The 25,644-nt window shown below is 40.3% G+C and overlaps 1 protein-coding gene across 2 annotated transcripts in view; it reads left to right on the top strand.

The window, feature by feature from the left end:
• The window catches only part of SLK (STE20 like kinase), a 77,069-nt gene that overhangs the window by 31,964 nt on the left and 19,461 nt on the right, over positions 1 to 25,644 (top strand). For both annotated transcript variants that reach the window (XM_074999216.1, XM_074999217.1), the window contains exons 3-12: positions 1,173 to 1,221; positions 2,207 to 2,356; positions 5,011 to 5,083; positions 5,274 to 5,468; positions 7,802 to 7,883; positions 9,357 to 9,485; positions 17,304 to 18,764; positions 20,993 to 21,123; positions 21,436 to 21,559; positions 24,048 to 24,227. In XM_074999216.1, coding sequence (XP_074855317.1) covers positions 1,173 to 1,221; positions 2,207 to 2,356; positions 5,011 to 5,083; positions 5,274 to 5,468; positions 7,802 to 7,883; positions 9,357 to 9,485; positions 17,304 to 18,764; positions 20,993 to 21,123; positions 21,436 to 21,559; positions 24,048 to 24,227 — 2,574 coding nt within the window. The remainder of the gene's footprint in view (positions 1 to 1,172; positions 1,222 to 2,206; positions 2,357 to 5,010; positions 5,084 to 5,273; positions 5,469 to 7,801; positions 7,884 to 9,356; positions 9,486 to 17,303; positions 18,765 to 20,992; positions 21,124 to 21,435; positions 21,560 to 24,047; positions 24,228 to 25,644) is intronic.

The raw sequence follows: 25,644 nt of genomic DNA, 5'->3' as shown, positions 1-25,644 counted from the left end.
TTGGTCTGTCACACACACATACACCCCCCACTACATCACACTGCCCTATTGTAGAATTTATATACCTGGATTAACACATTTTGTCTGAGGATCTTCAAGCATTTTGCACACAATTTACTTAGGCCTTGCAGTGCCACATTTAGTTAGCTAATATCGCTGTTCTGTCAAGGTAAATCAAGTGATTTATAAAGGTCACACAGCAAGCTGGGGATAAAAGAGGAAATAGAACTCTAGCTTCCTAATGCCAAGTCCTGTGGTCTCTCATCTCTAGATAACACAGTTCAGACCTTGGGAGGCAGGCATGTCCTCGCCTACAGACAGCCTGCCAACCTTAAACAAATTCTCACCAGCAACTATAGATCACAACACAGTAACTCTAAACCTGGAGCCAATCCCTGCAATAAACCTCGCTGCCAACCCTGCTCATATGTCTACACCAGTGGTATCATCACAGGACTTCACATCAACCATACCATCAGGGGCTCCTTTACCTGCACATCTACCAATATAATATATGCCATCATGTGCCAGCAATGCCCCACTGCAATTTACGTTGGCCAAACTGGACAGTCTCTACATAAAAGAATAAATGGACATAAATCAGATGTCAGGAGTGGTAATGTACAAAAACCTGTGGGAGAACACATCAATCTCCCTGGACACTCAATAACAGATTTAAAAGTAGCAGTCCTAAAACAAAGAAATTTCAAAAATCAAATGGAGAGAGAAATCTCTGAGCTGCAATTTATCTGCAAATTTGACTCCATCAAGCAAGGATTAAACAGAGACTGGGAGTGGCTGGCCCCTTACAAAAGGAGCTTCTCTGCTGTGGGTGTTAACACCTCCACACTAGATTCTGACAATGGGCCACATCCCCCTGACTTATCTGATTTATTTTTTTTCCTCTTTTGATACATACTACCGATAAAGGGCCAATTCCACCCAGACTGAATAGACCTTGTCAGCTCTGGCCCTCCCTTTTACTGGGACTCCACTATTTAAATACCCCTCTGAACTCTCCCCCCCACCCCAATGCATCTGATGAAGCAGGACTTTGCCCATGAAAGCTTATGCTGCAAATGTTAGTCTATAAGGTGCCGCGGGACTTCTTGTTGTTCACACTTCAGTAAATGAGCTTTATGTTTAATACCTGTGGTGTTATTTATACACAGATCCTCATTGAATTTTGTGCAGGCGGAGCAGTAGATGCAGTAATGTTGGGTAAATACAAGTTTTTGTTTCACATAATAATCTTTATAAGAGGTTAAAATAAGTATAGTTAAATATTTGGTAAGATTTTACTTTTAAAATTATATACTATTTTGAAATGGAGATATTTTTTAGTTTATCCAGAACTATATTGAACAATACTCAATGGCTATGTTTACCCTAGAAGCGTCTGTCTGCAGAAGTTACTGTCAGAAGAGGTGTTCTGACAAAACTTCTGTTGACAGATCGTGTCTACACATGAAAGTGGATTGATCTTTTTATCTGCTCTGTCAACAAAAGGGCCCCCCAGAGCATCTACAGAGCTTTTCTGTCAACGGTTTCTGTCGACCAAACGCATTTTATGTGTAGATGCTCCGAGTTATGTCTTTAAAACTCTGTGGTGTAGACATAGCCAATGTGATTTATTTCAAAATATTTATTGTATGAGCCTAAGGTAGATACATAACCCCCTCAGCTTTATGAAGAGTAATTCTGTTATTTTTAAAGTATCATTAGACTTCTCAAAAAGCTAAAGTATTTTAAATTAATTATTTAAATAATACATTAACTTATGCATGTGAGCAGCTTTAATCACGTAGGTATATTATTTGTGTCATTAAGTTTTTACAGAATCTGGTTCTCTTTTCCATATTACTCTAATTATGTTTTAGCTAATAGTTTATATTTCATTGACCTGCAAGTAATTTTAATGAAATTTCTGTATATTAAACTGAGAATTCAAACTAACTTTATACATAGATCATAAATTAGATGTTTCCAGATCCCAAGTGTGAAATCCAGTCTCCATTGGAATTAGTGGGAATTTTGTCATTGACTTCAGCTGGGCCAGAATTTCTCCCCAGGTGCTTACTCTCGAAACTCAGTGGTCAAATTGACAGTTTTTACTATGATTTCTAATAATCCATCCTGGAAATTTATGTAAAAATAACAATGCAAAATAGGGGATTTTTTTTATATTTGTGCATTTCTTTTCCAGAGCTTGAGAGGCCATTAACAGAGCCACAGATCAAAGTAGTTTGCAAGCAGACTTTGGAGGCACTGAACTACTTGCATGAAAATAAGATCATTCACAGAGATCTAAAAGCTGGCAATATTCTTTTTACATTAGATGGAGACATTAAACTAGGTAAGCCTTTTGCAGGAAAATATATAAGGTTGTTTTTTTATTTTGTTTTGTATTGTGGTTTTTTTAAAATCACTTGATCTTACAAACTTTTTTATTTAAATTGTTTGGCACTGTTGAGTATTTGTGTACTTAGATATACATTACGGAAGAATTATAGCCCAACAGACATGAGTGATTTATGTTCTGAAAAATAAGTAAAGCTTGTGTTGTTTATGTTTGGCAAATCTCCCTTAGACTGCAAAGGGAGCAGGAGCAGGCATTGTGCCAATATTGTTACTGATTTGTTTGAAAGTCAGGTTATGATATATATAAATACAAGTTTTGTTTTCTTATTAAAATATAAACAATAATTCTATAATGGATTTATCGTAGCAACCTCAGCTCTTCTTCTGAGTTTGGGCATAGAAAGCAATATTTAAAATGTGCGAAAGTAGAGTCTATAGTTGATTTTTAAGTGTCTCCCAGTAATATTCTAGATACAGAAGAAGTATTATATGATTACTGTTGTTGGTCTTCTCGTTTTCTTACACTCCCTTCTCTTTAACGTCAGTGGAGATGAAACACTGGTAAGCTTCAAAGCAGGGGCTGTCTCCTCTCATCGTCTCAGGTTTAAAATTAAAAAAGGAAGTATTTCTTCATGCAGCGTACAGTCAAACTGTGGAACTCCTTGCCAGAGGGTGTTGTGAAAAACAGGACTTTAACAGGGTTCAAAAATAACTAGTTAAACTCATGGAGGATAGGTCCATCTATATTTATTAGTGAGGATGAGTAGGAATTGTGTCCCTAGTCTCTGTCTGTCAGAAGCTGGTAATGGGTGGCAGGGGAGAGATCACTCGGTGGTTACCTGTTCTGTCCACTTACTCTGCAGCATCTGGCATTGGCCACTGTCAGAAGCCAGGATACTGAGCTAGATGGACCTTTGGTCTGACCCTGTATGGCAGCTCTTGGGTTTTTATTGTGTGCATATACACAGCAGCCGGCACCATGGGAATCCAATCTTGACTGTGGCCTTCCGCTGTTTTCCTTATACTGCTCTGACTATATCTGCGTGTTGTCTCTTATCTAATATTTTAAATTGTAAGATCCTTGGGATAAGTAACTTGCTTTGTGTAAATGCAGTCCCTAACACAGTGGGGCCCTAGGCACTTTATTAGTACAAATAAATAATATTGTGTAATAAAAAAAAAAACTAATACAACAAATGCCTGAGCTTGCATTAGCTTTTCTAAGAAATTTTCACTGGTCGAGGTAGAATGACATACATCTTTGCCCGTTGCCCTTGTCCCATGTGGTCTCTACATTTTCCCACTGTGGATATGGAGTTGGGTTTTAGTGGTATAGACATAGCTGAGACCCCATTTCATAGAGAAATCTGAGTCGTGAAGGCCCCTTCATCATAGATGTTGACTTATATGGGCCCATAGAGCCCATGCAACGCCAATATTTAGAGTAAGGGAGCCCAGCTCCACCAGTGTTCTGGGTCAGGCCTCTCCCTCAGCTCCTGCTTCTGCCCCCAGAGTTGCCCTGGGCCACTGGTTGACTCTTTTCATTCTGTACACACAAATGCCACTCCACTGCTCAGGCTGAAAAAGAGTAGGGTGGGCTGAGGCAGTTGCAGCTTCTGCTATCTGCGTCAGGAGGATTAAATTTGCATTACCTTTGGAAAGTATACAAAGTCTGTATGAATGAACATGGAATCTTATTGCTTGTACTATTGGCTTTTTTGCTTCTAGTGATCTTGAATTTCCTATGTGACACAATAATTCTGTGGGAAACAACCAAGTTTTAGTGTGTAATTTATAGCATATTCAGTCCTTTAATATTTTTATATTGGAATAGACGGATGCCTTAATCCTATACTTTTCTGTAAAGAATAAAATTAGACTTAGCAAGTATGTTGATTATATCATGTCTTTTTATATGAATTTAAGAGTGCAGGACGTAAGCATTTGGTCCAATCAGTACACTTTAATTAAGAAGAGCTGGAATATCCACTATAGTATGACACAAAAAACTCTCTTCAGAATAAATATACTTGTTTTGTAAATGAGAAGTCTCATGCTTGATATGGTATTTAATTAAATTTATGATAGGAAATACATTATTTCTAAATCATATTTTGCAATAAAAAATGTGCCTATATGCCTTTATTGTTATCCTTTTCCAAAAACTTTGTGCAGAGGAAACACGAAAATGAAAGTAAATCCTAGTTGAAGATGTCTGAATAATGTTAAAAATCAAAATCCATTGGGGAGTTGTTAGATGTGAATGGTGAAGCTTAATATGTTAATTACAGAGGCAAATAAATAATTTTCTAATAGAAATTACTTCATTCCTTTTCTTCTGACAACATAATTTCTCCCACCTGCCATTATTTCTGTCCTTCCTATCCTAATCTTGGCATTAGTCTTTGAAGTGCTTTATTTTTAGCCGGGGAAATCATTGGATTATGTACCTTTTTTAGACCAGTTAGTGAACTTGAAACTGTTACTGATTAGTAATACCAACACTTTTAGATATTTTGAACTTTGGAGTTTTAATTTTCATATATATACTTTTAGATCTGAAATATATCTCAAAATTTTATATGTTAGTTGTGGAATATTAAAAAAAAAATCTGACTTTAAATTAGTAATATTTATGTTTGCTTCAAGCGGATTTTGGCGTATCTGCTAAAAACACAAGGACAATACAGAGAAGAGATTCTTTTATTGGTACACCTTATTGGTAAGTGTGCAGTTTTGTTAATTTTAAGCACGATCTAATATTTTAATATCACAGTTGATTACATAGCCTTGCGAAAGGATAATGCAAAATATGTAAAAGTGTGACATTTATTTTGCATTGATTGTTTATAATGGTTTTGACTGACATTGATGCTTCATTCTCTAATTGTGTACATCATTGTCTTTTGCAGGATGGCTCCTGAAGTGGTAATGTGTGAGACCTCTAAAGACAGGCCTTATGATTATAAGGCTGACGTGTGGTCACTGGGCATCACTTTAATAGAAATGGCTCAAATAGAGCCACCTCATCATGAGTTAAATCCTATGCGAGTGCTGCTGAAAATAGCAAAATCTGACCCACCTACATTGGCACAGCCTTCAAGATGGTTAGTCTTTTTAACGCTAACTTTTTTTGTCAATAGTTTAGAAGGTTGGCCTAGTGTCTGCCGCAGTATTAGCACATTCAACTTCAAGTAATTGGTTTAGTCCTAGTGAGCTCTGTGTACCAACTTACATGCATAAAATGACTAGTGAATTTCCAGATAAGATGCATTTAAAATCAAGAGCCAGAAAATAAAACTTTTCTTTAAAATGTAACTTCGTGAAAATTGAAGCACAGAGACTGAAAAAGAACAGAAAGGTTAAGGTTCTACTTCATAAGGCAAAATGTGCTACTTTCAGTTCTAAGCATTTATTGGAGTGGCTATGAGAAAATCAGAGTGCAACAAACACCTCATGGGGTTTTCAATTGTAAAAGTCATTGGCTACGTCTACACGTGAAGCCTACATCGAAGTAGCCTATTTTGATGTGGCGACATCGAAATAGGCTATTTCGATGAATAACGTCTACACGTCCTCCAGGGCTGGCAACGTCGATGTTCAACATCGACGTTGCGCAGCACCACATCGAAATAGGCGCAGCGAGGGAACGTCTACACGCCACAGTAGCACACATCGAAATAAGGGTGCCAGGCACAGCTGCAGACAGGGTCACATGGCAGACTCAACAGCCAGCTGCTCCCTTAAAGGGCCCCTCCCAGACACACTTGCACTAAACACCACAAGATCCACAGAGCCGACAACGAGTTGCAGACCCTGTGCATGCAGCATGAATCCCCCGCTGCAGCAGCAGCAGCCAGAAGCCCTGGGCTAAGGGCTGCTGCACACGGTGACCATAGAGCCCCGCACGGGCTGGAGAGACAGCGTCTCTCAACCCCCCAGCTGATGGCTGCCATGGAGGACCCCACAATTTCGACATTGCGGGACGCGGATCGTCTACACGGTCCCTACTTCGACGTTGAACGTCGAAGTAGGGCGCTATTCCGATCCCCTCATGAGGTTAGCGACTTCGACGTCTCGCCGCCTAACGTCGAAGTTAACTTCGAAATAGCGCCCGACGCATGTAGCCACGACGGGCGCTATTTCGAAGTTAGTGCCGCTACTTCGAAGTAGCATGCACGTGTAGACACAGCTATTGGGTTACATTCTTCCCGGTTGTCATAGAATTATAGAACACTAGAACTGGAAACCTTGAGAGATCATCAGCTCTAGTCCCCTGCCCTCATGGCGGGACCAAGCAGTAGACGATGCCTGTCAGGTGTTGGTCTACTTGACCTCCTCTTTAAAATCTCCATTGATGGAGATTCCACAGTCTCCCTAAGCAATTTTTTCCAGTGCTTGATCACCCTGACAGTAAGGAAGCCCATTGCCTCTTATCCTATTCTCAGAGGTTAAGGAGAGTAATTTTTCTCTCTCTTCCTTGTAACAATCAGATACTTGCAAGCTTTTATCACATCCCCTCTTGTCCAGACTAAACAAATCCACTTTTTTCAGTCTTCCCTCTAATGTCATGTTTTCTAGACCTTTTATCATTTTTGTTGCTCTTTTCTGAACATTCTCCAATTTGTCTACATATTTCTCGAAATGCAGCACCCAGAATTGGACACAGTACTCCATTTCAGACCTAATCAGTGCAAAGAGTAGAGTGGTAGAACTACTTCTCATATCTTCCTTACAACACTTCTGCTAATACATTCAAGAATGTTTGCTTTCTTTTGCAACAGTATCACACTGTTGACTCATATTTAGCTTGTGGTCCATGTTGACCCTTCCTAGACCGTCATTTCCCATTTTGTATGTGTGAAATTGAGTGTTCCTAAGTGGAGTACTTTGCATTAGTCCGTATTGAAATTCATCCTGTTTATTTCCAGACCATTCCTCCAGTTTGTCCAGATCCTTATGAATTGTAATTCAGTCCTCCAGAACACTTGCAACTACTCCCAGTTTGGTATCAGCCATAAACTTTATAAGTGTACTCTCTATGTTGTTATCCAAATCATAGATCACAGAACTGGTGTCAAAACTGATTGCTGTGGAACCCCACTTGTTATATCTTCCAGCATAACTGTAAAGTATTGATGATTACTTTCTGGGAATATTTTTAACAAGTTATGCACTCACCTTAAAGTAGGCCTGTCTAGTTTGCATTTCCATTGTTTAATTGATTTCGTCAAAATTACATCAGTGGTTGTAACCGGTTATGGACAAATTGTTTGGATTCTAGGTTTTTCCAGTCTCTCTTCTCTCCTGCTTTCTTTTGAAGTGTGTGGTGAGCAATTGTAATGTACTTATAAATTGGAAATTGAAAAGAATGTGTCACTATCCAGTTTGTGTAGGAGGAAAGCTAAAGTGGCAATCACTTCTTTATTTTCTTCTGCAGGTCTTCAGATTTTAAAGATTTTCTCAGGAAATGTTTGGAAAAGAATGTAGATGCCAGATGGAGTACTGCTCAGCTTCTGCAGGTTGGAAAAGTTAGCTGCCGTAATGGGTTAGAAAACTTGTACAGTAGACCCCTGACTTACATGGGATTGTGCAAGAACACAAGCTCCATGAAAATCAAATTTTGCCTAATTTGGGAGCCAGGAAACTGACTCTCTCAGCACTGTCTCCAGTGCTCTGTCTCCAGTTTCCGCACTCCTGTCAGGGGCGGCAGCTGAGAGTCTGGTTCTCCGCTGCGGCCACTTAGAGGAGCCAGGAAACTGACCAGTGCAGTAGCTCCTGTCAGTGACAGGGTACTGGTACCTGGCTCACAGCTGCCTGCCACTCACAGGAGCCGCGAAACTGAGCAGCACTGCTGCACTGGTTAGTTTCCTGGCTCCCCTGAATGGTGGGCTAGGCGCCAGCTCCCCACCACTCAGAGTCACATTAACTCAAGATACGTGCACTCAAATTGTGCCTATCTCAGGGTTCTGCTGTATTAAATTTGATAACCCATCTGTTTAGAAGAAAGCCATTGATACTGTGAAGTTCTGAATAATTCAGACTTAAATATCGCTTATACAATTAGTCTGTATTTAACAGGAGGCAAATCTTTAGCTGGTATAAGTCAGTTGAGAGATACCAGCTTACAACTGGTGTGACTGTTTATAAATTTATATTTGAAAATAATTCTCTTGTGCACATATCTATATTAATTCAGTGCTTCCCCTAGTATAAAGTATTTGTGTTTATATGAGCAGCTTATTGCTGACAGATGTTTTAAAAGCTTTATGTGCTTATTCATCTGCTGTAATGCCATCACTGCAGAAGAGCGAACTGGAGTAGATCTGACTCAATAAATTTGATTCTGTTTAACGTCAGTTCATGTTTACTTGTATTCAAAATACATTTGACATATGCTGAAAGGCTTTAAGAAGTACAGTCAACCAGCGAGTAGTTTATGCAGACAGGCTATGAAGACAGTTAGTTAGTTAGTTAGTTAGTTTTTTTCTAAAGGAAAACATACAAGAAGAAAGCGATTATGGCATAAATCTTTGGTCCAAAACCAGCTCTGTTTTCTATATTAAATAATACTAGATGGCAAATAAAAAATATATTAGGTAGACATACAAAAGTGGAATTGAAAAAATGAAGGCCATTTTATAAAAGAGCAACCTTTTAAAAAATCTTTCTACTTTTGTTCTTTCGGTTGTTAAGGTCAGTATAGCTTTTTAAAATATTATTTGATGAGTTACGTATATTTTTAGCAGCTTATCCAATGAATCACCACATAAATATTACATAGTGATATTTTAGATTTAAAACTTCTAATTAAAAATAATGAAAAGGGCCTTGGTTAGATATTATAGTTAAATTTTGATCCATGTGCTCTTTGGATTTACAGGAGACCAAGATATAACACTAAAAATTGCTGCTTTTCTTCTATTATTGTTAAAAAAATTGAATGACTGTTTACTGGTATTTTAAAAGCCTTTGTTTTGTTTTTTTTAAACAAGCATCCATTTGTTACTGTTACTTCTAATAAACCAGTCAGAGAGTTGATTGCAGAGGCAAAGGCTGAAGTAACTGAAGAAGTTGAAGATGGCAAAGATGAAGATGAAGAGGAGGAAACAGAAAATTCTCTGGTTAGTTTAAATATATATTTGTAGATATATTTAGGTGTTTGTTTTAATTACATGTTGTGTATGAAAAACTTATTTTCTGGCACACTGATTATTTTTGCAACATTTAAATGAATGTTAAGAATTTTTTTTCCCAAGTGTATTGTGCCTTCAGCAATCAAAATATGTAAAAGCCAGATGATCTCGAGCTTTTTTTCAGGACAGAATAATAACTAATATTGTGTGCATGTCTGGTTAGGTATGTATGTATTTGTGGATATGTAAGGTGAGAAGGCTCTTTAAACAAAGACTTTGTTTTTTTAAAATAATAGACAAATATATTAATTCAGGTAAATATGTAAATATATGAATGTTTATTGAACAGCATATCTGGGGGCAGGGATAGCTCAGTAGTTTGAGCATTGGTCGCAAAACCCAGGGTTGTGAGTTCACTCCCTGAGAGAGCCATTCAGGGATCTGGGGCAAAAAAAAAAAAATAAAGGTTGGTGCTTGGTCCTGCCAAGAGAGCAGGGGACTGGACTCAAATGACCTTCTGAGGTCCCTTCCAGTTCTGTGAGATGCATATCTCCACATATTGGCCATGTCTACACTAGCCAAAAACTTCAAAATGGCCATGCAAATGGCCATTTCAAAGTTTACTAATGAAGCGCTAAAATACATATTCAGCACCTCATTAGCATGCGGGCAGCCGCAGCACTTCAAAATTGACACAGCTCGCTGCCACGGGGCTCCTTTATGAAAGGACCCCAGCTACTTCAAAGTCCCCTTATTCCCATGAGCAGATGGGAATAAGGGGACTTGGAAGTATCTGGGGTCCTTTCAAAAAGGAGCCCCGTCTGGACAAGCCATGCGGCGGCGAGCCGCATCAATTTTGAAGTGCCGTGGCCGCCCATGTGGTAATGAGGCGCTGAATATGTATTTCAGCACTTCATTGGTAAACTTCGAAATGGCCATTTGCATGTCCATTTCGAAGTTTTTGGCTAGTGTAGACGTAACCATTAAGTGTTATAAGTACTGTCTAAGTGAAGATACAACATTTATGTTGTAAACAAAGTTTCCTGTGCATTTATTACTCAACTGTTCAAAAAAAAAAAAAAACTGTCACAGACAAACTCTCCAGTATATTTAGTTTATGAGCAATTAAAAAAATTCTTTAGATTTATAAGGATACTTCTGTCAGTCAAATTCATTTTCCCTTTAAGGGACTGAAACCGCAGGGACTCTAACATGATAATATGATGATGTATTGAAGATAAAATAGATGTATATACATGGGTTGTATGAACGCGATTTAAAAATACATTTGACTTCCCATATATGGAGGCTCTCTAAAATTTCACATTTAAAATTATTTTTGATACATATTAGCAAAATGTTTTACTACATGCAGTCATTCTTACACAAAACTCTGATTCCATTTTGCTTCAGTAGGAAGAGCATGATCAGGCCAATACAATAGTTAGACAAAATTTAAATATCATTTAAAATTATATACTGTAATCTCTTAAAGGCAAATTCTAGCAGTTTCATTCCCAGATTATGGGGTTCTAACAATAAAGACAAAGATGTACCATTATCATTCCAAAGAGTGAAAGGGAATAATTATGGCTTGAGGTGATAGTTCATTAATTTATTAATATAATGGTTCAGAATGGGTCTGTGTCTGTCTTTTTAGAAATATTATATTCATTCACAGTCTATCAACAACAATAAAGCTGGGTCTACACTACAGAATTCTGTCAGAAGAGGCTTTCTGTCGACAAAACTAGGTAGCGTCTACAATACAAATTGCATTCTGTCGACAGAACACAGCAGTTTTCCTGGCAGAGTTCTGTCTTGACTGTACAACGCATTGTGTCTCTCTGTGGACAGATTCTGTCGGCAAAAAATAGTGTAGATGCTCGGGGGGGGGGGGGGGGCTCTGTCGACAGGAAGGGCTTCTGTTCACCGTGCTGCCCTGTTTGCAGAGCTTCCTGTTGGCTGTTATGTCGACAGATGGCTTGGCAGTTTGGCTGCTCTCTGTTGACAGAGGTCATTGGAAGGGGGAGCCTGTATTAGGTGTGGACATATTCTGTCAACAGAGGTCCTGTCGAGAAATATCTATTAACAGTGACATCTGTCGATAGAACTCTGTAGTGTATCATTATCATCATCATCAACAGCCATGGGCTCAGCATCCATTAGTGTCTGCCTCTCACACTATTTCCTTCCATCTTTCCCTGTCCAGTGCAGAGTGCCTTAGTTTCTGGAGACTAGCTCTGCACCAATCTACTATATCATCTACCCATTCTCTGCGTGGTCTGCCTCTCCTATTCAAACCGTCCATTATGCCAAATACCAGGTTCTTGATTTTTCGTTCGTCGTTCACTCTGCAAATATGCCCGAATAGCTGCAACTTCTGTGTTATAATCTTCTGCAGTAGGTTCTCTTTCAGCTGTATTTTCCTACATAATTCTTCATTAGTGACCTTCTTCATCCATCCTATTCTCAGGATCTTTCTATAACAACTCCTCTCAAACGCCAGTATTCTTCTCTTCAGATCTTTCGTTATCACCCATGTCTCACGTCTGTAGAATATGCTGCTGAACACACACATTTTCAAGACAGCCAGCTTTGTTCCCAAGCTAATTGCTTTGCTTTTCCAGATCTTATCCATACCTTCTAAACAAAAAAGCAGTCCAGTAGCACTTTAAAGACTAACAAAGTAATTTATTAGGTGATGAGCTTTTGTGGGACAGACCCACTTCTTCAGATCATAGCCATACCAGAACAGACTCAACATTTAAGACACAGAGAACCAAAAAATCATAATCAAGGTTGACAAATCAGAAAAATATTATCAAGGTGAGCAAATCAGAGAGCAGAGGGGCAGAAGGGTGGGAGGCGGAAGTTAAGAATTAGATAAAGCCAAGTATGCAAAGAGCCCCTATAATGAGCTAGAAAGTTCCCATCCTGGTTCAAACCACGTGTTAATGTGTCAAATTTGAATATAAAAGAGCTCAGCAGCTTCTCTCTCCAAGCTGTTGTGAAAATTCCTCTTCAGTAAAACGCAGACTTTCAGGTCATTAACAGAATGGCCCACTCCTTCGAAGTGCTGGCTGACAGGTTTGTGAATCAGGAGTGTTTTTATGTGTGTTTTATGCCCATTAATTCTTAGTCTAAAAGAGTTTGAAGTCTGTCCAATAGACAAAGCATCTGGGCATTGTTGGCACCTGATGGCATATATGATCTGAAGAAGTGGGTCTGTTGTACTTTTTTGTTTTGATAGTGTATATAGACTAGCACAGCTATCTCTCTGTTATAATCACCTTCAGACTTGTTCTTGTTGGTCTAATTGCTATTTCCTTCTTATGGTCTAGATCATATGTTATGTTGCTCCCCAGATACGTGAACTTCTCCACATTCTTTTGTTCTGTCCCATCTACATCGATCTTCCTTCCTATTTCCTTATCTCCAAATACCCCATTGTTTTATTGATGTTCATAATCAGTCCGTACTGCTTCCCTTCATTGTTTAGCACTTGCACTGTTTTTCCTAGCTTCTCCTCATCTTCCTCACTGATAACCTTATTGTCTGCGAACCTCAAGTTGTTAATTCTTACCCTGTGCACAGATACCGCTTCTACCTCTTTCTTGATCTTGTCCATTGCTCTCTCTAAGTGCATGATGAAGATACCCATTGATATCAGATCTCCATGTCTTGTATCTCTCTCGTTCTAAACCAACTTCCCAACTCTATGCACATTCTCACCGCTGCCTCTGCATTGTCACTGTTATCCTTCAACAACTGTATCGGTTTGTTATCCACTCTGTAGAACTCCAATACCACCTAAGTCACTTTCTGATCTATACTGTCAAATGCCTTCTGAAAATCAACAGAGCAAGTGTAGAAGTTCTTGTTCTTCCATCAAGCTTTGTTCACTATCAATGTTAGTGCTGATATCAGCTGTATGGAATTTCTGTCTTTCCTGAACCCCACTTATTCATCTGTTAGATGTTCTTCTATCTGCAATCATAGTCTCTCTGTCAATATCATCATCATCAACACTTTGCCTAAATGACTCATTAGGACAATTGTTCTGTAGCTCTTGAACTCCCTTCCACTTACTTTCTTGTGTATTGTCCCTAGCACAGATCTTGTCCATTACTTAGGTGCCCTCCCTTCTCTCCATGCTATATTACATAGTTGGTGTATTTCCTGAATTATACTTTATCCACCATGTTTAATCACCTCTCCCGTGATCTTATTATTTCTAGGGCTCTTGTTGTTTAGTCATTTCACTGCTCTTTCTACTTCCTCCTTCAAAATATCAGTCTCACTCTGTGTTCAGTGGAGAGATCTCTTTCAGTTCTTCCATCAGTCTCTCTGAGACGCTTGGGTCCAGCTGTGCTTTCTGTAGATCAGTGCAGTATCTAATTCATCACTGCACAGTCTCCTTGTTCATGAGCACCTCTTCATTCTCATCTTTGATCGCCATCTGCTTCAGCTGCCACTTCCTGTTAATATTCCACTCATTTTATATATCTCCCTGGTCTCACATTCACCATAATACCTCTCTATATCTTCACACTGCTCCTCTATCCATTTCACCTTATCCTTTGTGACTACTTCCCTTACCTCATTGCATTTCACCCTATATTGCTATTCCACCCTCTTGGAAACATCCCTTCCTTCTGATCTTCAGCACTCTCTTCTCTTAGACTAACTTCAAGGTCTCCTGCATAATCCACTTCTTATTGATCTTCTTCCGGAACAGTCTGCTCAATTCCACTTCTATCACTGTGGCTACCCCTCCAGCTCTCTTATGTAGGTCTTTCTCTGTGGCCGCATTCCTAATCTTCTCTTCGAGCACTGCTCTGTATGCATTCCCTATTTCTTCCTCACCTAGCCTCGCCCCATCTCTTCTTTTCTTAAACTGTATGTTAACTTTCTCTTGAATTTTATCTTGATAATTTTGATCACTAGACTGTGGTCTGAGTCTGTATCCACTCCTTGGAAAGTTTGGCACTGCTGTACTTAAGTTACCCATTTTTGTCTTTTCAAAATCATATCTATCATGTTCTTGGACTTCCCATCATTTGATCACTATGTCCACTTCCTACTGTCCTTTTGCTGGAATCTCATGTTGCAGATCAGCATCTCCTGCTCCGTAGCAAACTCTAGTAGTTTCTTACCTCGTTTGTTTTCTTTCTCCGTATCCAAACCTTCCCATGACTCTCTCACAATGTTCGTTGTCTGTCTGCTCCGACCTTCACGTTCCAATCTCCTCCAATGATCCACACATCTCCCTTCAGTTTCTCCTCCAGCATCTTTGTCAAGTCTTTATAGAATAGCTTGATCTCCTCCCTAGTGTCCGATGTGGGTGCAGAAACCTGAATGTTTGAGATGTTGAATGGTTTTGCTTCGAATCTTGCTACCATCATTCTTTCACTTACTGGTTTGTATTCTAACAGTGCTCCTCTAGCGCTTTTAGAAAGAAGGAATCTGACTCCTGCCTCATGCTTCGTTTTGTTCCCTGACCAAATGACTTAGCAACCTTACATCTCTCCTTATGCCATCCAGCGTATCTCCAACAGTCCAAGTATATCGCTTCGGTATCTCTCTGTCTCCTTCCGAAGCAGCTTTAATTTTCCAGTCACTCATAGTGTTCAGATGTTCCATGTGCCAATTGACAGTATATGAGTTAGCTGTAATTTTCTTTCAGAAGCCAACTTATCAACCCAGTCCTGATCATTCAACTGATGTCATGGACCTTGTTTATCCGAGTGATGTGCAAGCCGGCATCTTTTATCATTTAGTCATGCTGGCATCAGTTTCATTCATATTGTTGTTTCATGGTCAGCACATCATCACTCATCTGACCAACCCTCCTCCTTTATCCGGGCTTGGGACTGGCATGGACTCCTCAGAGGCTTCATGGCAGAGTTTCTGTAGTGTAGACACAGCTTAATTTTTTTTTGATTCCAGCTCCTTGTTACCATCCATTCAGATCTGCTGAAAAGTTGTCATTTTAACTGAGATTTTTCATGTTTGGTCTCTACCTGAAGGTGAATTTTTGAAGTTTCAGTAAAAATTGTTCAGTCAGTTTTGAGTGAGACAAGGATAAAAATACACTTTTGCCATTTTTATGTAGATATAATACCAGGTATATATTTGAGAGAGTTTGTAAGTGTGTTTGCCTGTCTATTCAAGAACTTCTCCGAAATGGTAAGGGATAAGATCACCAAATTCAATATACAGCTTCCTCTTACCATAATTTAAAGCAAGGTAAGGGTTTGGTTGTGCCAGAAAAAGTGGCAAGCTCCTGGAATGCAATTGCTTCTCATAAAACCATACAGAAAAGAGATAATCACTAGACAGGTGAAATGGGATGGCTGGGGGGTAAACCACCACCCTGGGTCTACCACAGTTCCAAACCTCCCATGCCCCAGGTGCCCTAGGACAGGGAGAGACTGACGCTTACCCCACCCTGGTTCATATGGGAACATTGCTGGCTGCTCTCCTTCATCAGAGAGTGAGCACCAGAAAGTGCATAGCTTGCCACATTCCCCAGTCTGGCTGGGGAGCACAGAGGACAGAGGAACCTGGATCTACCTCCAGCTGGGGGACATTCACCCCCTTTCTCTGGCTGTGCCTGCTGGTGGTGCAGCAGCCATTGAGTGGTACTTCTCACCTGGCTCCAAGCTGTTGCAGTGAGAGAGGGTTGGGGTAGACATCTCACCCCGAAGCAGCCTCTCGTCCCACATCACATTCCAGAACAACGATTTAAATGAAGCATGAACATTTTTTTATTTTATTTTCCAAAAAACAAAAGTTAATTGAGTTAAAGACCTGAGCAATGCTGGGTAAATATTATTGTAGTCATATGTTTTAAAAACAAAGAAAATGGTGCAAGTTTCTTTAATATTTGCAAGTTAAAATTTGGAATGGAAATAATCTTCTGGAAGCAGTTTCTTGCATTGTTGAAAAGAAATAGTTTTGTTTTGTTTTTTCACATGTGAGTGGGGCAGAGTTGTCTACAGATCAGAAAACCTAATCAGCTGTGTTGCTGCTAGTTTGTTCAGACCAACGGGATGAGATCCTCATACCCACTTCAGCCTTATTATGCCAGGTATAAGGGCTCTAAAAGTCCCACACCTGGTTGTGAAAGGATTTTCTTGGCAAAGACACTGTAAAAAACAGCCATGAGGTGGCTTTCTGCCTACCCTCTCACAAGTCCTGGCAAAGAGAGCTTGCTGGTAGACTGGGAGAGAGGATTGTTAAATGGGGGCATCTTGGGGCGATACTCAGATTGTGGGCAATGCTGTAATCCATAGAGTAGTCTGGGCAGGCTGCTGTAACTTAGACAGGACCCCCAGGAGTGTTTGCTTATGCTGAGGTCCTGTCCAAACTTTGTAGTAGCCCAGGGTTAAGAGGGCAGAAAGATGTCTTAAGGCTACCTTAGCTGCCTCATTCACCCTTTCAGGGCTATTGATTTCTTGAGGTGCAGCAGAGAATGTCACCTCTGTGTCCAGAAGAACCATGTGGGGTGAAAGTGGTTGAGGAAGGGCTCATGAGGACTTTATAAGGTAAGTGGGTGCTGAGGCAAAAGATACGCAGCATCACTCAGGGACTGAGATAGGGTCTCCTGTGAAATTGCAAACTGGGAAAGCCTTTTCTACAGATGTAATAGTTCTGTGGTTAGGTCTGCTTAAAAAGTGTGAGATTATGGAATTTATTTTTCGTGGCTGTGTATTTGTCTGTTCATATGCATCTTTCTATTTTTATGTAATTGTTTTCTAATTAGAAAAAAGTATTTTTTTTCTTTTCTAAATTTTTTAGCAGTTACCTGCAAACAAGCGTGCCTCCTCTGACCTTAGTATTGCCAGCTCTGAAGAAGATAAACTTTCACAGAATGCTTCTATTTTGGAATCTGTTTCTGAAAAAACTGAGAATAATGCTGCTGAGGAGAATATAAGTATATTTCCAGATGATAAAACAACTGCTAGTGAACCCAAGACAATTAAAGATTTGGAAATTATTGACAGTGTTTCTGATACAAACTCTGAAGATGAAGTAAAGGTTCAGAATGGGTCTGTAGTAAAAGAGGAAGATGAGCAAGAAAAAAGATCAGAAGTTGAAAAGATTGCTCAGAAAGCAGAAGAGGTAAATCAAGACACTGGGTCACAAACAGAAAGAAAAGAAGTTGATACAGTGACAATATTAGAAACAAATGATAAACACAATCTGGAAACAGAGGAAAGAATTGCCATAGAAAATGAACAGACAGATGAGAATAAACCGAAAACAGCACCTGAAATTGAAGATGCCAGTGCTCATGCTACAGCAGTGATATCTGAGGAGACTGGCGAGAAAGAGGAGAAAGAAAGCAGAACAGATCTCCAGGAGAATAACGATGAAGAAATGAGTATAGAAAAAATTACAGAGCAAAAAGATGATGGTAAATCTGAAGTTCAGAAACAGGAGGTGACAGGTACCACTAATGAAACCCTGGCTAAAGGTGAAGAAAAAATGATTGAAACAGAGCAGGAACCAATAAAAAATATTGCTGATGATGCTGAAGAGTCAGGCAGCACTAGTGAAAATCAGATCAGTAATGGAGATAAAATACATAGAGAAGTCCAGAAGCTAATGCAAAGTGGAACTGAGAATATTCATGAGAAAAGCAGCTCGGAAGAAACTCAGATTAAACGTGGAGATAAAGTGGCTGATATAGATCAGAAATTAATAGAAAGTGAAAATGAAGATGTTCATAAAATGAGCAGCAGAGGGGAAACTGATGTCAAGAATTCAGGAGAAGGGAGTGTTACAGACCAGAAGAACATGCATGGAAAGACTGAGAATGTTCATGGGACAAATAGCTCTGAGGGAATTCAGAATGAAAGTGTGGATAAAGTGGTTGATCTTGATCAACATTCAGACACAAATGAACCTGAGGATACCCAGAAGAATAACATTCAGATAAATGCAGAACATTCACAAGTTCCATGTGATGCACCATGTAAAAATAAGCTTCAAGATCCTGCAGATGAGCAACCTAATGATTCTGAACTCACTCCAATACCCAGGATCAGGGTTAGCACTGAAGGAAATGAAGAAAAAAATAAAACTGGTAATCAAGCCAGTGCCGAAACATTACAGCAGCATGAAACTGAGGCTCTAAAAGAAAATGATACAGATTCAGGCACTGGTTCCGCAGCTGATAATAACAGCATTGATTTGAACTTGTCCATCTCTAGCTTCCTTAGTAAAAACAAGGAGACTGGATCAATATCTTTACAAGTAAGTGTAGACAATTATAAATAGTGTTTTGTGTAAAATCTTATGTGCTAGGACTCTGGGGAGATGATAATGCTGTGAACAAATCAACCAGTCAGAAACTAGCATAGTCATACTGAATCTGTATATTTATAGATACCACTTTGCTAGGAGTTTGCAAATAGCCAACTATCAGTGTAATTAAAGCTGTTTTCAAAGTAAAATACTGGCATGCGTGGAATTATCCCTGTGGTAATTTTTAAAAGACATATATGTAGATCTTTTGGTTTCTAGTAGGGGGTTCACATCGCCTGGAAATTGGTATATATAACAAAGTTCCAGTGTGGAATAGTGGCCAGGAGACTCCTGGAATTGGGCTCAATCTCCTGGAGACTCCTGCAACCAAATTGGCAGATTGGCCACTAAAAGTCTGGTGGCTCAGCTAACTCCCCCCGTGCCACGCCTAGAAGCAAGTGACACATCGCTGTTGCCCTTGGGGAAGGAGAGGCAGGGGAAGGGGTCTCCACATGTTACCCTTGCCTGCAGGCATGGCTCCTGCAGCTCCCATTGGCCAGGAATAGTATGCCAGGAATAACTGGGAGGTATGGAGGTCGTGCCTGCAGTTGGGGGCAGTATATGGAGCTACCTGTCCCTGCCCCCCAGCAGCTGCTGCACAACATGTTTTCAGGAATGGTGCAGACCCAGAGTGGCAGTGAACCTGCCTTAGACTCACTGTGCCACCACCTGGGAACTGCCTGAGGTAAGCAGTGCCCAGCTGGAGCCCAAATCCTAAATTCCTACCCACCACCCCTGAACTCTCCTGCAGGCTCTGATCTCCTACCCCAAGCTGAGCCCATTGCCCGTATCACACTCCAAACCCCTTGGCCCAGGACCAGAGCCTGCACCCCAAACCTCTGCCTCGGCCTGGTGAAAGTGAGTGAGAATGGGGAAGGAAGGAGGGATGGAGTGAGCAGTCCCAAGCCTCGGAGAAGACACAGGGAAGAGGATATTTGAGTTTGAGGTAGAATCTGAATTGCACTTCACTTTAAAAAGTGCTTAAATAGTTTGGAAACCACTGGTCTGGGTCAGGAGTGGGGAACCCATGGACCAGATCCAGATGGTGGCTTTGTCTGGATCCAGACCCTGAAGCTCGGGGCTCCCACCATAGCCTCCAGCCACAGCAGGGTGGAGGAGGGTATGGAGTCCTGAGTCTCTCAGGCCAGAACAGGTAGCTGAAGTCTGGATCCAGACCATGGGCTCTGTCAGGGATTTGCAGGGCAGGAAGCAGCTCTGGACACTTCTGCCCCTTGCTGCTGTTCTCCCAGCCAGGGGAATGTCAGGGGGAGATGCAGCAGCCTGCCTGGAGGCTTCATACCGCTGCTCTGAATGGCCAGAATTCCAGCCAATCAGAGCAGCGGAGGGTGGGTGTCCGGGAGCAGGTGGGAGGAGACACAGAACCATTTGCATTGGGAGGTGCTGCCCAGGTAAATTGCATCCCTGTTACCCATATGCCATGCCTCCAGACAGTTCTTGCACCCTCCTCTGTCCAGACTCCCATCTCACCCTCTTCCTTGCACACTCCTTACCCGCACCCTGCTCCTGACCCCTCCCAGCCAGACCTCACAACCTTTTCCTGCATCCCCCTCCCTGCCGTATTGCCCATCTACAGCCTGCTCCAGACCCCTCACTTTCACACTGACCCTCCCAGACTGCTCACCCCACATCCTCCTGTACCCTTCCTCTCACCTACACCCACACTCCTAGTCTGCTACTGCATGCTCTTTTGCCCAGATCCTCCACCCCCAGCCCACTCATGTACTCCAACCCAGATCTCCCACACCCAGCCCAATTCTACACCCTCCCTCCCACCTAATCCCCATAGCCTGTAGTTAGGAACACATCAGTGGGGCAGGGCGTGTGTTTTCCCTGTCTGTCTATTTTTGGCTTCTTACAGTGTGGCCTCCAATTCACTGTCTGTTCGTCAATGGCCCCCAACCTGAAAAAGGTTCACTGCCCGGGTCTAGATCAATTATATATGGAAAATAATAATGGCTTAAGTTCGCTCTTTGCTGGCTAAGAAAAGTTTAACTTCTTGGTATTGGTAAGAGGACTTTTCAAGCTCTTATAACTCGAGGACAGTTTACTCTTGTATCATATGGAGCTGCTCTCAATTTAGAAACTCGGTGATTTAATTTATCAGATGTAAAACAGTATTATAACTTAGTTGAACACAGAACAACATTTTTATTTAGGAAACTAGGAGACACAAGAAAACATTAAAGAAAACCCGCAAATTTGTTGTTGATGGAGTAGAAGTGAGTGTGACAACGTCAAAAATAGTTACAGAAAATGATTCAAAAAGTGAAGAATTAAGATTTCTTCGGTGAGTATGCATCTTTAAATTATTTTGGAGATATTTGGTATTCCCTCTTTCTTAATAACTCAGGAGGAATCATTAATTGATTAAAAGTGGTCTGGGGATTGCTTTCATGTATTGGGATTCAATTTAGATATTTATGTTAGCAGAAGGAAAATCCATTTATTTTGAAGTAGTGATACAAAAATCCTAGTCTAATCTCACATTGCTATTTTACAAGTGGTATTTTTGAGCCTAAATTGTTGGTTAAAAAACAATTTTATCTTTTATTCACTTCTTCTTTTCTTTTGCCCCACCAACACTCCTTCACATTATCAGACGGCAAGAGCTGCGTGAGCTAAGACTTCTTCAGAAAGAGGAGCAGAGAGCTCAACAGCAGCTCAGTAATAAACTCCTACAACAACGAGAACAGATGTTCCGACGCTTTGAACAAGAAATGACAGTAAGTTTGATTTTTTTTTGCACCGATGTGATATAAGGCAGCTTTGTATTGAGTGAACCTAGTGCTCTCAAAATATGCCATATTGATGGAGTAGATCAGTGGTGTTCAACATGCCAGCCAGTAGCCACAGATAGCTGTTTGGCCAGGTGGGTGTGGCTAGTTGTCTTAAACAATAAATATATTTTCAGAATAATGTGGTCAGCTCACTACAGAGACTACTACTGCTTCAGAACTGGTTGGACACCACAGGAGTAGATGAACATGAACAGCAGCAACCAAGGCTTTTCCTGCTGAGGGGACTGTTCCATAGTTTAGTGTTCATGTTTATTCAGTCTTTGCTCTCTCCACTTAGAGAAATTTCAACAGGTAGTCTTGTTGATATCCTGCATAAATCAAAATGCTTGGGATTAGAGCTTCCCAGCCAGTAAAAGATGATAGAACCTGTTTTTGGGAGGATGTCTTCCCCACCCTATAAACTGATTTGCTTATTCACATACATGAGTTGTTTTTCACTCTAGCGAATGGGGAAACTTTTCTCTTGACAGATGTCTGGGTAGTCTAGGCTAAAAGAAAAAAAAATTGGGCCAGAGGCATTCACTAATATGCAGCTCCCTCTGCAGAATGCACTTGAGACCCCCAGAATATGAAAGCAGGGCCATCCCTACCTAACCCAAATCTTGAGCGCCTCCTCCTGCATCCAGAGCCCCTCCCAGACCCTGCAACCCAGTCCCTTACCCCAGGTCACAACCACCTCCTGTCCTAGGTCACAGCCCAAATTCCTCTACCGCAATCCCCTGTCCCAGGTCACAAATGCCTCCTTCACCCAAACTCCCTCCAAACCCCACACCTTCTCTCACAACCCAATTCCTTACCCCAAGCTTCCGTCTCAACCCAACCTCCAACCCAGCACTTCCTCCATTAGTAATGTGGAAGAGTGTGGCCCTGGACCACATTCCAAATGCTTGGAGTGACCCCCCGCCCCATTTTTTTCCCCCCACTTCTGTCATAGACTAAGGTAATAGGCACCTTGTAAATACATATAGGCTGTGTCTACACGTGCCCCAAACTTCGAAAGGGCCATGCAAATGGCCATTTCGAAGTTTACTAATGAAGCGCTGACGTGCATATTCAGCGCTTCATTAGCATGCGGGCAGCAGTGGCGCTTCGAAATTGACGAGCCTTGCAGCTGCGCGGCGCATCCAGATGGGGCTCCTTTTCGAAAGGACGCCACTTTCTTCGAAGTCCCCTTATTCCCATGAGCTCATGGGAATAAGGGGACTTCGAAGTAGGCGGGGCCCTTTCGAAAAGGAGCCCCATCTGGACGCGCCGCGCGGCTGCAAGGCTCGTCAATTTCGAAGCGCCGCTGCCGCTCGCATGCTAATGAAGCGCTGAATATGCATGTCAGCGCTTCATTAGTAAACTTCGAAATGGCCATTTGCATGGCCATTTCGAAGTTTGGGGCACGTGTAGACACAGCCATAGTAAGACAGAGAGCACAGACCCCCTGCTAGACACATCAGATGCTTTAACCTGGAACTGCTAAATATCCTGGGCCGTTGCCTCCCATCTTTAGAATCTCTCTTTTTATGCACTTCTATATACATTATTTCCAGTATAATGTACTGGTTTTTCCTGTGAACTGAGAAGTGTTGCCATCTAGTGGCTGGCTGAAGATAAGGAATCTATTTGCTGAGGCTGGTATCTGTTAACTCAAGTTTTTGAGGCCTGTATTTGTAGACTGCGATCATTTAGCTCCAGGGGCATGAATATAAAAGTTGTATAGTAAATGGTGTCTGTTGTTTAATGCATAAAGATTTGTAACAAAGGAGGTCTCCAGGGCCATCCTTAAGATTTTTGGGGCCCTACTCAGTACTGTTAAACTGGTGCTCCTATGCCAATGGCAGCTGGGGGTTCAGGGAGGAATGATATTTTTTTTAAGAGATGTGATTTCATAATCTTCACCAACACACTAATAAAATATGTTTAAAGCAAATTTTAAACTAAGTCCTGTAGACTACTACAGTAAATTCAGAAACTGACCCTGTATACTGGGGTTGCCTGTTACATGGCTTAATTACCACCTGAATAGCTCTGTTATAAGTTCAGTGTTCTATTGCTATCCCTGGCAGGCTTTTTCGATTTTAAGTTAACAGGGCCGTCTCTGGCAGAAGCACAGCTACAGAACAGGGGTAGGGAGTGACAGGTGAATGGATATTAAGACCTAGTAGTGCCCCAAATTTTTGGGTGCCCTACGCAGCTGCATATTTTTCATGTGACAGTCCTGGAGATATCCATGCATTTTTCAGCACCACTAAGGCATGCTCTGTTCATGTTCATACACATTCATCACAAATTAAAAAGCTGGAGTTTCCCACCTAAGCTGAGCAAACATTGTTGCTTTGACAGGACTGTTCTGTAGAATTTTCTCTCAAATGTCTCAGATTTAGTTTCCTAGAAAAATATCCAATGAAATGGAATTATTTTACAGAGTAAGAAGCGGCAGTATGATCAAGAGATTGAAAATCTAGAAAAGCAGCAGAAACAGACAATAGAACGTTTGGAGCAGGAGCACACAAATCGCTTACGAGATGAAGCAAAACGTATCAAAGCAGAACAGGAGAAGGAATTGTCCAAATTTCAGAACATGTTGAAAAACAGAAAAAAGGAGGTAAGACTCATCAATAATTTAGAAAGTAGGGGGCCTGACCAGAAGTAAGTGTGGCTGGATTCCCTTAACCTCTGCCTTAATGAATTCTGGGAGCCTTTGCAGCCATTGTAATTTATTTTTGTTTATAATAAAGCAAACCAGCTGACAAATAGTTGAACTACTGATTTCCACAGAAATCCATGGCAGATTAGCATACTCATATCTTTCATATAATCTTTTCAATTTTAATTTTGGTTGGTAGCATTCTACAAAACAAAACAAAAAAAAAGTGAAATTTCCCTACATTTTTAATGTTAAAATTTTAAAAATAATGCAACTTTGATAACAGTTGTGTCATTATACCTACTGTAAGTTTCCATGTGTTTTTCATTGATACTGTATTTTATCATTTTTTCTGTAATACTCTGTATAGCTCTTACCTCCTCTGACTTTTAAATCAGCTGGGAAAAAAAGTTAATAGCTGAAAAGTTTTATGACTAACTGCATATTTAAGTTACCTAGTGAAACGTGTGACGAGTGACTCAAAATCTAAACAGTGAATTTTACTTGTTCTAGCATATGAGAAAGTTGTGCATTTACATATCGTTTTTACATATGAATATTGTGTTTCATTTTTAAACCAACTGCATAGTTATAATTCGTGTATAAGCAAATATAATTCATGCAAGAATAAGAGTAGTTATAAGATTAATATTCATCACTGTAAAAATCTATGGCATACTATCGGAGCTTTTATACAGGACCTTATAATATGAACATGTTTACAAAAATATATATATAATTTATTTTGAACTACACTGGTATGTATTAATCTTTTTTTCTTTTTCTCTTTTTTTTGGTTTTCTCTTTTGCTGAACTTCTTGCATTTTTGAGTTTCTTTTTACTGGTGATTGGGTCTCATATGGGGAAGCTGGTGGAACTTAATGCTGTATACTGATCTAAAATAGTTCTTGGAAACGAGAATAGCATGTGGTGCTTTGCACTGTGATTTTTGATGGGGCTTCCACTATTAAATAAACAGTTATTTGGTTTTGGAGGCATATTTTTTATTTATAGTGCAGTGAGAAGATTTATAATTTGGAGGAAAACACTGCCAGAACTCTGAAACTATACACATTATCTTGGAGAATATGGAAACTGTTTGATATTAAGAACTGGCAATATTTAATTCCATAAATCAAAATCAGGAAACAATCCAATTCTTACCAAGTTACTTTATTATACAATATTTAGAAATTAGTTCACCATTTTGAAGAGTACTATACAGAAAAGCTTTTTGTACAATTTCAGCCTAATTGTAAGGCAGAGTTTTTTTACAACTATAATAATTAGATGGGGTGGTTGTTATGAAGGTTTGCGTTTTAAAGCAGAGTATTTACAGCCTTTTTATCTTTGGTGTACTCATGTGCCTCTTTGA

This window comes from Carettochelys insculpta, chromosome 7 (genome assembly GCF_033958435.1).
Source record: "Carettochelys insculpta isolate YL-2023 chromosome 7, ASM3395843v1, whole genome shotgun sequence".
In the NCBI taxonomy this organism is placed as follows: domain Eukaryota; kingdom Metazoa; phylum Chordata; order Testudines; family Carettochelyidae; genus Carettochelys; species Carettochelys insculpta.
The sequence above is the reverse complement of the archived record's forward strand: the minus strand, read 5'-3'. Positions and strand labels throughout refer to the sequence as shown.